Source organism: Palaemon carinicauda, chromosome 13 (assembly GCF_036898095.1).
Source record: "Palaemon carinicauda isolate YSFRI2023 chromosome 13, ASM3689809v2, whole genome shotgun sequence".
NCBI classification, from domain to species: domain Eukaryota; kingdom Metazoa; phylum Arthropoda; class Malacostraca; order Decapoda; family Palaemonidae; genus Palaemon; species Palaemon carinicauda.
The window spans coordinates 135,187,549-135,202,328 of NC_090737.1; the positions used below are offsets into that span (position 1 = coordinate 135,187,549).

The 14,780-nt window shown below is 35.4% G+C and overlaps 1 protein-coding gene and 1 long non-coding RNA gene across 3 annotated transcripts in view; one reads left to right on the forward strand and one right to left on the reverse strand.

Annotated features, from left to right (window-relative positions):
- LOC137652470 (glutamine-dependent NAD(+) synthetase-like) overlaps positions 1-14,780 on the forward strand; it is a 63,223-nt gene that overhangs the window by 45,232 nt on the left and 3,211 nt on the right. For both annotated transcript variants that reach the window (XM_068385858.1, XM_068385859.1), the window contains exons 10-14: positions 3,845-4,019; positions 7,062-7,237; positions 9,819-10,041; positions 10,634-10,810; positions 14,356-14,497. In XM_068385858.1, the coding sequence (XP_068241959.1) occupies positions 3,845-4,019; positions 7,062-7,237; positions 9,819-10,041; positions 10,634-10,810; positions 14,356-14,497 (893 nt within the window). The remainder of the gene's footprint in view (positions 1-3,844; positions 4,020-7,061; positions 7,238-9,818; positions 10,042-10,633; positions 10,811-14,355; positions 14,498-14,780) is intronic.
- LOC137652471 (uncharacterized) lies at positions 11,800-14,377 on the reverse strand. The gene is made up of 3 exons (XR_011046317.1): positions 13,839-14,377; positions 13,540-13,622; positions 11,800-12,747 (listed from the first exon to the last, which is right to left on the reverse strand). It is a non-coding gene; the product is annotated as an uncharacterized lncRNA (long non-coding RNA).

A 14,780-nucleotide genomic window follows, 5' to 3' on the forward strand; every position in this document is an offset into this window, starting at 1 on the left:
AAATTGAACCACGAGGATTCTAAACGCTAAATAATGAATATTCACAATAACAAATAATATTTAATAATAAAAATAATACACATAGTAACACCGCGAGTGAAACTTAAAAGCTCTCAAAAACAGGAGTACCAACTGTAGTGAAATCAAGCAAGATCGATATGAACGAAGAGAATAAACTCCTATAATATAAATATTAAACGATCTAGGTTGCTCAAAACACAGTAAAACCAAGCTTGGTACTTAACTTAGACGGTGTCTCCTGGGAAACCGACGAAGAAGCCATAATTCAATGGAAAATAACCAAAAAACGAGAGCACAACAAAAATGCGGGTTACTATAGTCGTCGTGCTAAAAGGAGTGAAGGAGTGAGCGGATGCATTGTTAGTAGTACCGAGTGAGGTTGAATGGCTCTCCTCTATTGGGGTTTCTGTCGTGGATAAATCTAAATAGTGCGGGACCTCTGGACTATACGCCCAATTTTATACCGACACCAATAGATGAGCGAGCTAGTTAACCTAGCACTCCTTTACATTTTTTCTCTGGTATATTTAGCAGTAAATTACCTAAGAATAAGTGCTAAATGGAGCTTATTCACTGGGCGGCACAGGTTCGAGCCCAGAAAAGGTTTTTTATTTTCTTATATCCCAAGCTCCATAATATTGTCTTGGTCTTACTGGAGCAAGATGGTATGGTTAGTGCTTTTGACATTAGAGTATTTTGTTGTTTCCTCTGGTTCAGGATCTACTTGGGATTGTGTTGGTATGTGTTTTCTAACAGTGCCTTGGGCCAAGTATTCAAGGAATTAGGGTTTCCAGAACCCACAGGTGTCTAGCCAGTCTGGAAGGCTCAAGGCTTTATCTCTGACACATCCGCAGAGTCTTGGTACTAGAGAACAAAATCTCTGAACAGGTATGCTCATCGGTCTTCGGATTGACAAACTACATTTTCCGGGACATATGGCAAAAGTCGGATTCTTCTCTACTCCTAGTCTCTGTGGCCTCTATCCTGGGTGGTTTTGTGGATGGACTTCGGTCAGTCACCATAGCTAACTTCTCCAATCTTCCAGGCTGCTGTTCTTCAAGTGTGGGTATAGTCAGATGGTGACTGTGGTGAAAATGGGTTTGGTCCTTCCTAGTACTTCAGTCCACATTCCTGTAGGATGCATTTTGTCTTGAAGCGAGAGTCTCAGATCTCTTTATTTCAACAGAGATGTTCTCAAGAACTCGCTTTTAAGTTGGATCGATCCAGGAAGTAAGTGTTAAGTCTGCTACCTCTCTCTTTTGGAGTGAGGCTGTTCCACAAACCAAGTCTGTGATGAGTTAGTTTGGCATGCTTTGGAACTCATTGAGAGGATAACATCATACATGGAAGCTTCTGTAAGTTGTGTATCTTCCAGTACTTATCCATCAGTTCTCCTCCAGGGAAAGGTAGACCAATCCAAGGTTATACTGTGGACAGGCTGTAAATCCATACGTGTTCACTTGTGTGTTCAACCATGTTCTCACCCTAGGACATCTCACTTGTTGTGCATTTTTGGATGTATTTTGATGATTTGGATACTAACATAGTCAAAGCTCTTTGGGCTGAGGACCTGATACTGTCTTGTCTTGGTAAATTCAGGGAGGTACCATGCAGTTCGTGTGTACAGGAATATTTCAGCTGTGGCATTAGTTCTTGGTTACCTGGTGTCCTATGAAAGTCACTTCTTTTGTGAAGCAACTACTTTGGCTGCTTACACATGTCTTTCATCTTTCCCTTTTAGGATGTGAGGAACATTATCTTGTTTGTGTGATGACAGGTACTTCATGGTAGAGTTTTTTCTGATTTCTCCTGAGTGTTTCCATACTCATATGTGTTGAGGGTGTTATGGTGGCATGTTTGGAAGATCAGTCCTTCTCAGATGCGCAATGAGAACTAGGCTCTTCTGCAATGTTGTTCCATTGAGGAGCGTTGCAGTTGCAGTACCTCTGATCACTTTTCAGGATAAGATGGTAGTTCTCAGTTTTGTTGTTACTCAATATATTCATAATTATTGTAGATGTACGAGTGGGTCCTTCACCACAGCCTCGAATGACAGCCAACTTTACTGATGGAGTACTTATTCATCAGAGGCAAGTTTTAGCAGTGGAAAGTCCCTACTTGCATGGAGAAGGCTGTTTGTGGATTTATCTTTAGTATCAGCAGCTCGAGATCTGGCTAAGCAAGAAGTTGCGTTTTTTCGCTTATTTCAGCTGAATGGCTGAAGGCCCAACCAAGTGATCTTCAAGTCTTAGGTCAGCTATGGTAACTACATTAGCCAATGTCAAAAGCTTCCTTCACTTGAACCCTTCCAGCTCCTATAAGCAGTTAATCAGCAATGTCTCATTTAGTCAGAAGTTTGTACTTCTCGTTTTCAGTGTCAACAGTGATTTTTCTAGGCGTGGCACAATTGTCCTGTGTGTATATTCTATAGGATCAGTACCAATAGGCTTAGGAAGATGTGTAACCTCCCTCTTTATAGCAATTTGTCTTTGGTATGAAGATGGCATCAGTCTGGGGGAGGTGATTGAGTGACTGGGAATACCTTTCCTTCTTGGATTCTCTTTCAGGAGCAGCAGCCATGCTGAATATGAGCCAAGCTGACAACCATATCAGGCAGGTTACATGGTAGACAATCATTTTAGGCCTAGCTTTTAAGAAGTAATCCCTCCGTCTTTTTGTTTAACAAAGGAGGAGGATGGCAATAGAGTTGTCTCCCAACTCCATACTTATATAGCAAGTGGGAATAATAACTGCCTTTGACATTTTCTCCTTTTTGTTAAGCAAGAATTATAACCATTTTTCCACACTTGAGTTTTCCTCTATAACTAATGCTTGTCTAGGACCTAACAGCCTCTATATCCAATATGATTGGTTGAATAGGATGTTATTGGAGTCAACATTCCTCACTCTCAGCCTGGATTTGAAAAGACGATAGTGCATATCTTAACGTAAATGAACCTTAAGCATTCGGTTCAGAGGGACAACTTTATGCCAACAAGTTAATCTCCTTCATTAAGGACACATGTTTGTACTTAATGTAGGAACAAGTTGAAAGTTATAAAATTAATTTTTGTATTTAATAGTTATTGAAGCCTGAGTGCTTTAAGGAAACTTTCTCTCTCTCAATCACCTCTATAGTACCATGGCTGTATAGAACAGTTAATAGCCTATCTCTTTCTTGCCAACAACTACATTGTAACGAGGCTTTGGTGACAATTTTAGCTATACCAGTAAGAAAGTCCTATATCAAGGAACTCATATTTGCATACCAAGGAAATTTACAAATGAATATTAAAATTCTTCTATTTTCCCTCCACTTTATGGGCAAATAATAGAATGCTCTTGTATACTCAATTTTTTTTAATGAAGTGCATTTGCACCGACTCGCAGCGTGCCCTTTCACCTCGGAAAAGTTTCCTGCTATCTGATTGGTTAGAATTTTCTTCTCTAACCAATCGGCGAGCAGGAAACTTTTCCGAACTAAAGGGGCACCCCTGCGAGTCGGTGCAAATCTGCCTCACTAAATAGAATTGACTATAGTTACGAAAGAGGCTTTTATCTAAAATAGAAACTTGGCACTGATAATTCATCTTCCCTGGGAATTAAGCATGAATAAGCTATGAATTTTGCATTATGTGTTATGATAATTACTTTATATGTATCGTGAAGTGTTATTTTATGTATGATTTATGTACAGTACATGAATTTTGCCCCTGGATGATCTTGTACAGTAATTACTTAAAAAAAGAAATTGTACATGTATAACAGATTGTATTATCATTAGTTAGGTGATGATTATATTTTCATAACCATTGTTTTTCAGCTACCACATCCCAGTTCTTATTGATAGTATGGTGTCTGCAGCTCTAGGAATCTTTAGTGCAGCTACTGGTCATATACCGAAATTCAAAATTCGAGGAGGAACCATACGAGAAAATGTTGCTTTGCAAAATGTACAGGCCCGACTTAGGATGGTTTTAGCATATCTATTTGCCCAGGTATTCTTATGGACCATATGGTGTACTATATTTAACCCTTTTACCCCCAGGGTATTTGGAAATTTCCAACCCTTAACCCCCAGGGGGTTATTTTTTTCCCCGCACATTTTGCAGTATATTTTTTTTAAATTGCTCTAACAGCCTTAATTTTTGCCATAGAGAGGTCAGGTTGGTCTCTCTCTAGGAAAATGCCTGAATTTTCTCAAAAAATTATCAAAAATATGAAAAAAGAATTTTTTATAGCATTTTTTTGCAAGGACTCACCGGTACGTCCACGGGGGTAAAGGGATGGCTTTTGTGAAACGTACCAGTACGTCCTTTTGGGGGTAAAAGGGTTAAATTCTTTATTTTTGCATGTTGGGTACTGTATTTAGAAGTCAAATATTTTAAGATTGATATTTTTTTCTAAACATTGCATTGAAGCCCTGGTGTTCATGACATTGCTCATTTTCATTCCAGTATGAAGCATTGATTTATAAGTGTCTTTGTTTTCTGGTTTTGGCAGCTAGATTACTTTTATAATCAAAATGCCTTCAGCTCTGAAATGATGAAGGGCACTTTCTAGAGAAAGAGAGAGTGATACAATGATTTTGGATGTCTCAAAGACTTTTTAATCCATCCTCAGAGACCATTTGCTCTCTTAGAGAATGAATTAGTTTAAACATTTGGAGTTTTTATGATCTTGTCTAACTTATTCTTGAATTCATTTACCGCTTTACTGTTTACTACATCCGCTAGGAGTCTGTTCCATGTATTTTCTATTTTGTATGTAAAGAAATTACCCTGTTGAGTGGTGTAGTATCTTTTCATTTCCAGTTTGTATCATACCACTGGACTGATTTGTGGTAAAAGTAAAGAGGTTGTTGTAGTCTACATTTATTATTCCTTTAAGAATTTTGAATGCCTCTATCAAATGTCCCCTTAATTGTCGAGTTTGTAGATAAAATAAGATCAAAGGTTCCATTATCAGTCCATATCCAAATAGTCTTGGTGTTGGAACTAATATGGTGGCCCTAGCTTGTACTGCTTACAGTCTATCTATATCCTTCTGAATACTTGGAGCCCAAAATTGGACTTTGTAATCTAGAGGGAGCCTTACTAGTGATGTGTACAGCTGCTGTACAGTGCCTTTGTTTCTGTATTTTAATTCTCTCCATGTAACCTATTAGTTTTTGTGGTTTTTTTCAACATTTATGCTGTTTGGTGAACTATAAGTCTTTGTTAATAATAATGCTAAGATCTTCCTCCTGGTCCACACTTTCTATTTCATTACTCAGCATTAAGTAATCTGTTTGTGGGTTTCTATAATCTATGTGCATAATTTGCATTTCCCACAGTTCAGTCATTTGCCATTTTCTGGACCAGTCTCCTAACTTAATGAGATCCTCTCTTAAGGCTTCTATGTCTTCTGAGTTCACAGTGTTTATGCCTAGTTTACTATCATTAGCAAATTTAGCTATTCTACTAGTTAATCATAAATTTATGTCATTAATGTAAATCAGAAATAGTAATGGGCCAAGGACGGATCCTTGTGGTACTCCGCTCGTAAGAGCTGCCAACTCTGAGGCTTCTCCATTGGTTGGGATTCTCTTCTGTTTGTTAGCTAATCTTCAATCCATTCAGCTGATTCATCAATGATGCTAAGTGCTCTAATTTAAACCATTAATTTTTTATGATGGATATTGTTAAAAGCCTTTTTGAAAGCCTTGATATATGATGTCTATTCTCCTGCTTGTGTCGTAAATGCTAAACACTTTGTGGAAAAATTCCAACAGATTTTTCACAGATCTCGTTTGTCTAAAACCATGTTGGCTGACTATCAGAAGATTGTTTTTCCCTATATGTTCTTTTATTGAATCTATTATAATTGATAAAAAAAATGTTGCAAGGCACTAAAGTTGGACACACAGGTCTGTAATTGCTAGGTCCTTTTCTTGGTCCCATCATGTAGATTGGAAGAACATTGTCTAATTTCCATACTTGTGGTTCCTTTTCTCTTGTTGGTTGTCTTTCAGAAAATTTTTAAAAGTGTGGGGTTATTTCTTCTAGTTCTATGATCTATCTTGGATGAATATCATCTGGGCCTGGTGCCTTGGATTTAATGAGTCCCTTTATTTTTCTTATTGACATCTTCCATTGTAAATAGTTGATATCGGTTGTGAAATATGCATTCATCAGTTCAGCTTTTTCCAAATCCTTTGTTATGAGATTGCCCTCTGAGTCTCTTAATGGGCTATTGTTGTTGTTAATTGGATTTCTAATTTTTGATTATGCAAAAAATTCTTTTGGGTTTTGTTTACTAGCTGGACCCACTGTTTCTCTCTTTATGGATCTTGGCATTTCTAACTAGTTTATATACATTTCTGCTTAGCTTTTTTTTCTGCTTATGTGTGGTATTTTTTGTTATCGGTATTAATGTGTTCTTGTTTACTTTGCTATTGTATCCCATGTATATATGATAATAATATTTAAATCTGATATTTTCTTGAATATGTTTGGCATAGAATCTATTCTGAGAAGTTAAAATTTTTATGGTTGTGCTTTCAGTATATATTGGAAAAAGAAGGTATTGAGCTAAAAGTGTTTAGAACAAGCCCAGAGAATATTTACTAACAGATTATGAATTTTAAATATAGTTTTTTTTTTTTTTACATATTACAGGGACAGTACTGTAAATGTTAATTTATACTTTAGCAGGTTTATTTTGTTAATATACAGTTTATCCGAATTTGCATCAAAGAATATCAAATTTGAGGATTGCAAGTTACTTACCTGCTTAGGATTAGTTTATTTGTTTCATATAAAAAAAAATATTTGTTTCATTTCAATGTTAGGATTGTACCAATTTAGAATTAAAGGTTGAATTATATTTTCCCATTCGATTCTGCTAAACGTTTTTCTTTAAACATCCATACTGTGTGATTTTAACTGAATATATTACAGTAATTAGCTTTTTTTAATAAGATTTATTACAGTTATCATTAATTGTAATGTACTTACATAATTCGTTTTCTATCGTTCATGCATTTAATTTGATTCTAGTTGATGCTTTGGGTCCGAGGAAGACAGGGAGGTCTCCTTGTCTTAGGGTCAGCAAATGTTGATGAAGCCCTTCGTGGATACATGACCAAGTACGATTGTAGCTCCGCTGATATTAATCCAATTGGAGGATTTGCAAAGAATGATCTAAAGAAATTTCTACTTCTTGCAAAGGATAGGTAAGAACTGATTGTTTTTCATTAATCTTTGGAGTCCTGAGGTATACCTTTACACCTTTTATTTCTGTTTTTCACATTTTGAGAGACGGGAAATACATTTATTATAGTGGGTTAATACATACTGTGCCTTTCATGGCATAGTGTATAGGGTACTGTTATTATTATTATGTAGTTTACAAAAGTAAAGGGACCTAAGTGTCTTTTTTTAATAGTCAGTTTAGCTCCAGCACATTATTTTTTGCTTTTAAATTTTCTTTTTAGCTTTACTTTGCTCCAGTTTTTACCTTTTATATCTAGAACAAATCTTCCAGCAAGTTGCAGTCTAGAAATGTGACCATTTGGTCTTGAACTTACTTACAATAACTAGCAAGAAGGCATAACATTAATATTCTATTTTATTTTGAGGACTCTTACTGGAAGTTCATTCCTATTTCTTCAAAGTGAAAAATTATTGACTATACTGGCTCAGTGTATGATTTATCTCCAGAATTTTGGGTTGGGGGTTGAGAGAATGTGTTAGATCTTTATGAAGTATGTTGTGAAGTATTACAAAATGAAGTTTTTCAATATCATGATAGTGTCATACAGGTTCTGCTTATTCACCAATGTTGTATCATTATCTTGGTTTACGCTGTTCAATACGGATGCTACTACCAGCGTTTCTCTTGCTCTTAACTATACCACTCCATTGGGAACTGTAGGATACATCAGTTTAATATGTGTTGCTGTTAAACTCCTCAATGCAGAGATGTTCGTAGCTTACATTTTGCCTTACGTATGCTGGCTTTACTTTTTCAGGTGTAGACAGTATATTTTTAAGCATATAATGCTTGCTCTTGGTGTTGCTTCTTTCCAGCCAGGTTACAAGGTCTTGATGTTACTACTTTTCAGCTGTATTGCTTGATTCTAACTTTGCTACTTTTCTAACTGCAATGAATGCTCATGGCGGTGAGCCTTATCAAGGCAAGGCTCTAAGTGTGTTGGAAAAAAGCATCTTTTACAATTTATATGGTTTCCTAGCCTTAATCAGTTCTTGCCTGGCTATTAGAGTAATGGAATTTTTAAAGATTTAAGTTACATTTCTCCTGATCCTTTTTCATGAAATTGCAGCTTACATGGTCTTTGCAGATTCTGATAATGGAACAGGAAATTGAATATCTATATAAGATTGTCGCCTAATTTTAATTTTTTTACTGTAATTTTTTTAAGAAAAAATTTTAATAGGACTGCTATTTAAATTTCATGGAAAAGTTTGATTTACCTTACTTTCCATCCCTTCTTTTAGTGAGCTAGTACTTTTTCCTTAGAGCCACAGTTTATTTTATCCTTACTGATTATTGGTAATATATATATGAAAAATTTCTTCTTATAGTCTCCCTACCTTTCAAGTTTTGATGGAATCATTCGGATTTGTAAATGTTGGTCTTTCAGCGAGATGGGAGTTTGTATTTCCTAGTCATTATTTATTTTTTTTTTCCATGAGACTAACCAGTTTCACTTCTTGCTGGGAAGAGTTATAAACAATTTAGGACCCAGTAACTTTCCCGCTTTGAATATGTCCTCCTGCAAGCAGTCTTCTCTTTTCTGACTCATTTCGTTATGGATTAAGAATAATTCTAATAACTCTTAGAATTTTCCTTTAAGGGAGAGGTCAAAAGTATCTTTGCTCCTCTAAATATTTCCAAAATTAAGTCTTTGTTGGATGACCTATACAGTATTAGAACAAGGACTTCTCAGGGATAAGTACTTTGGAAGGCTGATGACAGTATTCTTGATATCGGGTACTTTTGAGTTTTTTCACAGTTGATTGCACAGTCAATTCTGCAAATTTAGCTTGCTTTTGTTAGAGTTATCATAAGCCAAGGTAACTTTTTTTCTCATCAGGACTTAGGTCATAGGCAAACGCAAGTCCTTTATCTTTCCGTCTCATTAATTGCCAGGAAAACAATATTTATTTTCCTGTCATCCTTAACGAAATCACTTACAGTTGTGAACTTCTATGCTTCTTATGTACCCCAGAGGTTGTGGTTCTCATTTGATGACCTTTTCTTCTTTTATAGACCTATTTTATTCTGACTGTCACAGAATATTTCAGATCTTGGTTTGGGGACAATGAATTCTTTGGTTTGCTTTAGTGGGGAAATTTTGCTTTTCGTTTCAGACTAAATCTAAAATTTTTATCTATTAACTACCTTTAAAGTAAACCTACTAATTCTTAAAACAGTCATTTATATTAATGTTTCTCTGAAATTCATAGAAGAGCCCCCTCCCTCCCTTTAAGTGGTATTTTCTTAGTGGTTGTTACTAACTATAAGGGATTTGTTTTTTTACGTATGACATAACAGAGGAGGTTCAAGCCTTGAAAACAGCCTTACCACTCCTTGATTGGATGGTAGCCAGATCTAAGAAACATTTTTGTTTTATTATGATCAAACTTTTTAAATTTATTTGAAGGAATAGAAATAAATTTTAGTTTTAAAAAATATCTTTTAAAAAAGTATATGATCATGATTCTTGCTGTTGTTATTCTTGAAGAGGATTTTTTTTTTAATACTGTATCGATTTATAAATTGGTATATAGGCTAAATCTTCCTGTGCTGAGTGAGATACTGGGTGCCCCACCAACTGCTGAATTGGAACCTTTGCAAGAAGGAAAGCTAGTCCAGACAGATGAAGTCGATATGGGCATGACGTATGATGAACTTTCTACGTACGGCAAACTGAGGAAAATTGAATGTTGTGGGCCATATTCTATGTTTGGAAAGCTGGTTCATTTATGGTCTGACTGGTGTTCACCAAAAGAGGTAAGAAAATGAGCCTGTTTCTTGTTATTAAGTAAAACCTGTTAAATGTGATGATGAGGATTTAAACTATTTGATTCTTTTCATTCTTGGTCTATTTTCCATGAGTTACTGGAGATAATATATGGGGTTTAAGGCTAAAGCCCTAACTGGGCTCTAAAAGTAATTTTGTGCTAAACGTAATTAGTTTGGTAAAGGTGAAGGTTTTCCAATTGCACGAAAGGTAATAATTAAAGCCAACTTAAGTTTTTATATAGTATACTGTAATTATATAATAATTTTATTGTACATTTATTATAACTTTTTTAAAATTATCAGTTTATATAGGTTGTGAAATTTTATTAACTGCAATTATCAAATTACATACCATAACTCAAGGCTGTTCCCAGAAACTGATAATAAATTAGAAAAATTTTGCGACATATCCTACCAAACATTTGATGATTTCAGTATTGTTTTTCCCTATTAATTACTGATACAGTAATATAAATTAATTGATGATCTTCCATTTATAGGTTGCAGAAAAGGTCAAGTTCTTTTACCATATGTTTAAGTGTCAATCTTCTTAAATTGATTGATGTTCTTCCATTTGTAGGTTGCAGAAAAGGTCAAGTTCTTTTTCCGTATGTATAGTGTAAATCGTCACAAAATGACTGTTTTAACACCAGCCTATCACGCCGAAGCCTATTCGCCGGATGACCACCGCTTCGATCATCGACAGTTCCTTTACAATTACAGATGGGTGTGGCAATTCAGGGCAGTTGACAGAGCTGTAAGTTAAATATTGTTATAATATCATAATGAAGTTAATTTTCTTTTGATGTGTGTGGAGTAACAACATTGTTTTAAAGTTAGTTCAGAGTTATATTAGTCTAGCATTATATCAGTACAGTACAGCATGAAATATACAGTATTTTGGTACAATACATAATTTGCATAAAGTAATATTTTTTGAAGATGATATTTCTGTACTTAACATTTTGCTTGTACAAAAGAACGAAAACTGCAAACAAGAAGATCCGGATAGGTTAGCGAGTAAAAGTGTTGGTTTAAGACAGGAGCCTGAGAATTTTGCTGGTAAAAAGAAAGTTTGATCACAATCTATCCTTAGTATGGGCATACCCTCTGGAAAACCAATTTTTTCTGTTGTTGAAACTGATTCTGCTACTGTTTCTCATCGAGTCGATACTCAGATTTGAAAAAGGAACAAATTGCAGCAGTTAGACATCAGAGAAACCAGTAGCATGGATGGAAACAGGTGATGATTGAAATTTTTCATGGTGGAAAGAGGTAGTCCAGTATAGGAGTCATCCAGTGGTAATTCTGTAAATTGGATTTATGTTACCTTTTGGTAATGGTGCAGAGGCTCTTATAGAATCCATTGGGGGTGATCTTTCCACTTCTGATGGCTTTGCTACACCTTCACCTGCTGATCTTGCTGCAACTACCACTGAATCTCTGGTTGTAGTTATTGATGCGACTATTTTTTTTAACTGTTTTTGGAAGTCTTACTGCAATTGAGGCTGCTGGTTAAGTATTTTTTACACAATCTCATGAAGTAATTACTACAGGTGGTCTTGGTAAAACTACTGGCTACATTAGGTATTGTTGCTCTAACAGGCTCCTTGTTCCGTGCCACTTATAAAAAAGGTTTGCAGGCTTTTTATAACTGTACTGATAGGTGCAAAGCTTTTTTACTCATGTTATTAGAACCTTTTTAACTGCAAGTGACATACATTAATAAACATCCTAATTTTAATCTTTTATCTCTTTCTTCAGTAGCAAACTCTTGTTGCCTTGTATGCAATTTTGTGGCCTGCATATGTATTCATTTAAATTTGTTTGGATTCCTTAGAATATTCATTTTTATATTCTGGCATATTGATTCTGTGCAAGAAAATAAATGCTCCATATTTATTTCTTTTACAAAGGTCTTAAACTTGCATTTTTGTTTTACTGCTGGTTGCAGTTATTAACCTTACTGCCAACAAAAAGAGGTAGGCACTGTTGACCACTGATGCTGATGTAGGTCTTTGCAAATGCTTGCTAATTGATGTTGGTGCTGTTGAGCTGGGGCTTGAGATAATTTGAAATGACTGTCGATCTGGCATAACTAACTGCTGGAAATGATGCTTGCTATGGTAGATACTTTGTCATACTGGCTTATTCTGAACTGTCGTTAACTGGAACTTACTGGTGAAGAAATTTGCTGGTGCTGGTGTCCTAGGGTGTAGGATTTTTCTGGTCCAATTGTATTATATCTAGCTATGGTTGACATTGGAGATTGAAGTAGTTTATTGTTAAAAATTTTTCTGTGTAATCTGGGACTGATGAATGGTGACACTGGTGGCTGCATCCAAAGGAGCTTGTAGGGCTTGAACAAGGAAACTACCATATTTAGAGATGACAAGAGAGTGAAGCAGTCGGCAATGAGGATTCGGAAGAATGGCAGCCGAAACTTTTCCGTGCAGTGGAAACAAGCCAGGAGATGAAGCATGGCATAATCTTGCAGCATAAACACAAAATTGCTTAAGACTAGTTAAACAAAGGCTTCTCCGTGCTATTTAGGTTTAAACAACTGATTGATATGAACAGAAGCTCTGGAATTAAGAGGTTATGGAAGTATTGCTGCTAACCACAGGAGCTGGGATAGTACTTGAAGGAAAGTGGGATGACAACAGGGGGCACATCAGATGCCCAGATAGGTCTCTGTAAAAAAAAAAAAAAAAAAAAAAAAAAACTGTCCAAGGCTATATCATATTCAGGTAGTTCAGATATTTAAAAACTACTTGTATAACAAGTTGACATACTTTTTATGGCCTATAAATGATAAAAAAGGTGAATAACAAATTGATATACCTGTACTTTTAAAGGCCAAAAAATGAGACAAAAGTTATAATGAGAAACTAAAGTGTACTAAAAGAATTATGTTACTGTTTACTGTACATCCAAAGATGTGTTTCAGGTAAAATGAAAGAACTATTAAAACATTTACTCTACATTACTATATATGAAAGAAATTTAATGAAATATCCCTAAATATAATAGTATTTTTTATATAAAAGAAATTTAATGAAATATCCCTAAATATAATAGTATTTTGAGCATAAACTTAAAAACTTGAACATGAAAATACAAAATATAAATATATTTAGAAAATGAATTTTGTCGGAAAATTGTCTGTGACATTGATTGATCAAAAGAAATAGATTTCAAAGATAAAACAAGCAGCTAATACTGTATGTTTCTTAACTACACAATTTACATAAGATATGGAGTAAAGGTAAGAATTTACCTTTTGAACTCTATACTACTGTACCCCACTGAATTTAACTAGATAGTTTGGCATCGTAAATACCACATAATTCAGTAAATGCTAGCTAGAGATGGACTTGCACTCCGAGCAAAGATAATCAAAGTCTAATATAAAATATTTACCAAACTAGCAAGATATAAAAAGAATGAAGTCTCAGTATTCATGAATAATAGAAAAGTACTTACAAAATTACAGAAACTACCACTTATCTATGAGGCAAACTGCTGGTGCTGATCACTTGTCGAGGTGTGTGGGAACCATCAATAATCTTATTAGTGTAATTGATGATATTGCCAGAGCAAGATAAAATAAAACAATGAAAGGAATTGAAATTAGTATCATGGGAAAAACACTACCTTATCTTTAATAGCTCCAAACACCTTAGAAATACTGAAATCATTCATCAATATGCATGCAAAGTATGGTTCAATTAATAAAATGTGACAAGAGGGTTATAACAGCACATGCTACCTTATCGGCTTACCTCTTCATTTTTACAAGTGGATTGACATGCATGGAATTTGTACACAGTGAACAAAACCAGTATATCTTAGCAATCCATGTTTGCCAATGGTTATACTCTTATAGGCAGATAAGCAACTTGAAGGAGTAATGAGAGCTTTGGGTGTGGAGGAAATGCCCCCCAAAACCCAATGAAGTCACTGGCAGCAGGGTGACGGATTGGGTTTAAAGGTGACAAACTGTCTCTTCGGCTTCTACTCCTGATGCCTGGCGGTTGACCTCACTAGCATTAGTTTTGACCGGCAGGGGTCCCTTGCCTTAGTTAGATAGGGACTGCGCATTACAAGGAACTGGCTATCCTTTGATGTATCTAGGAAACGAATCTTCTTTTTATCCGAGGCCCTTTGCGTCAAAAGGCGTAGGAGATGATGATGAACAAATAGGCTGATGTTCAAGTAATGTGTGTTGTGAAAAATATTTATCAAATATGTATTTTGATGGTTTTTTTTTCATGTCATTGGTATTCACATTTTTTCTAGGTGGAGAAGATGGAGGCGGGTAAAGGCCGAGATGACAAAGTTGAAAGGAGTAGTTCAACACGATCTAACAGAGAAGGCTCTCTTGCTTCATTTTCTAGACCCTCTTCACGCGCATCCAACAGTTCTTTTACTGGTTCATCAGGTAAGCAAGCTTGTTATTTTGGGCACTGAAAATTGGACAAGGGACCTAGTATTGGAAACAAACATATCAGTATTAAGATTTGAAACAATTGTCTGTAAATAGATATCCTACTTAATGGAGAGATGCCATTTAGTCACATCTAAGAAAACAAATGGTTGGTTGGAACCAGGACTAAAAACTTGTCTGAAAATGATTATACTGATATAGACAGACATCAATGTAAACAAAATCAAGCACAATAGTATGAATTGTGCTAGGAAGAATGATAATAGAAAAAATCCCC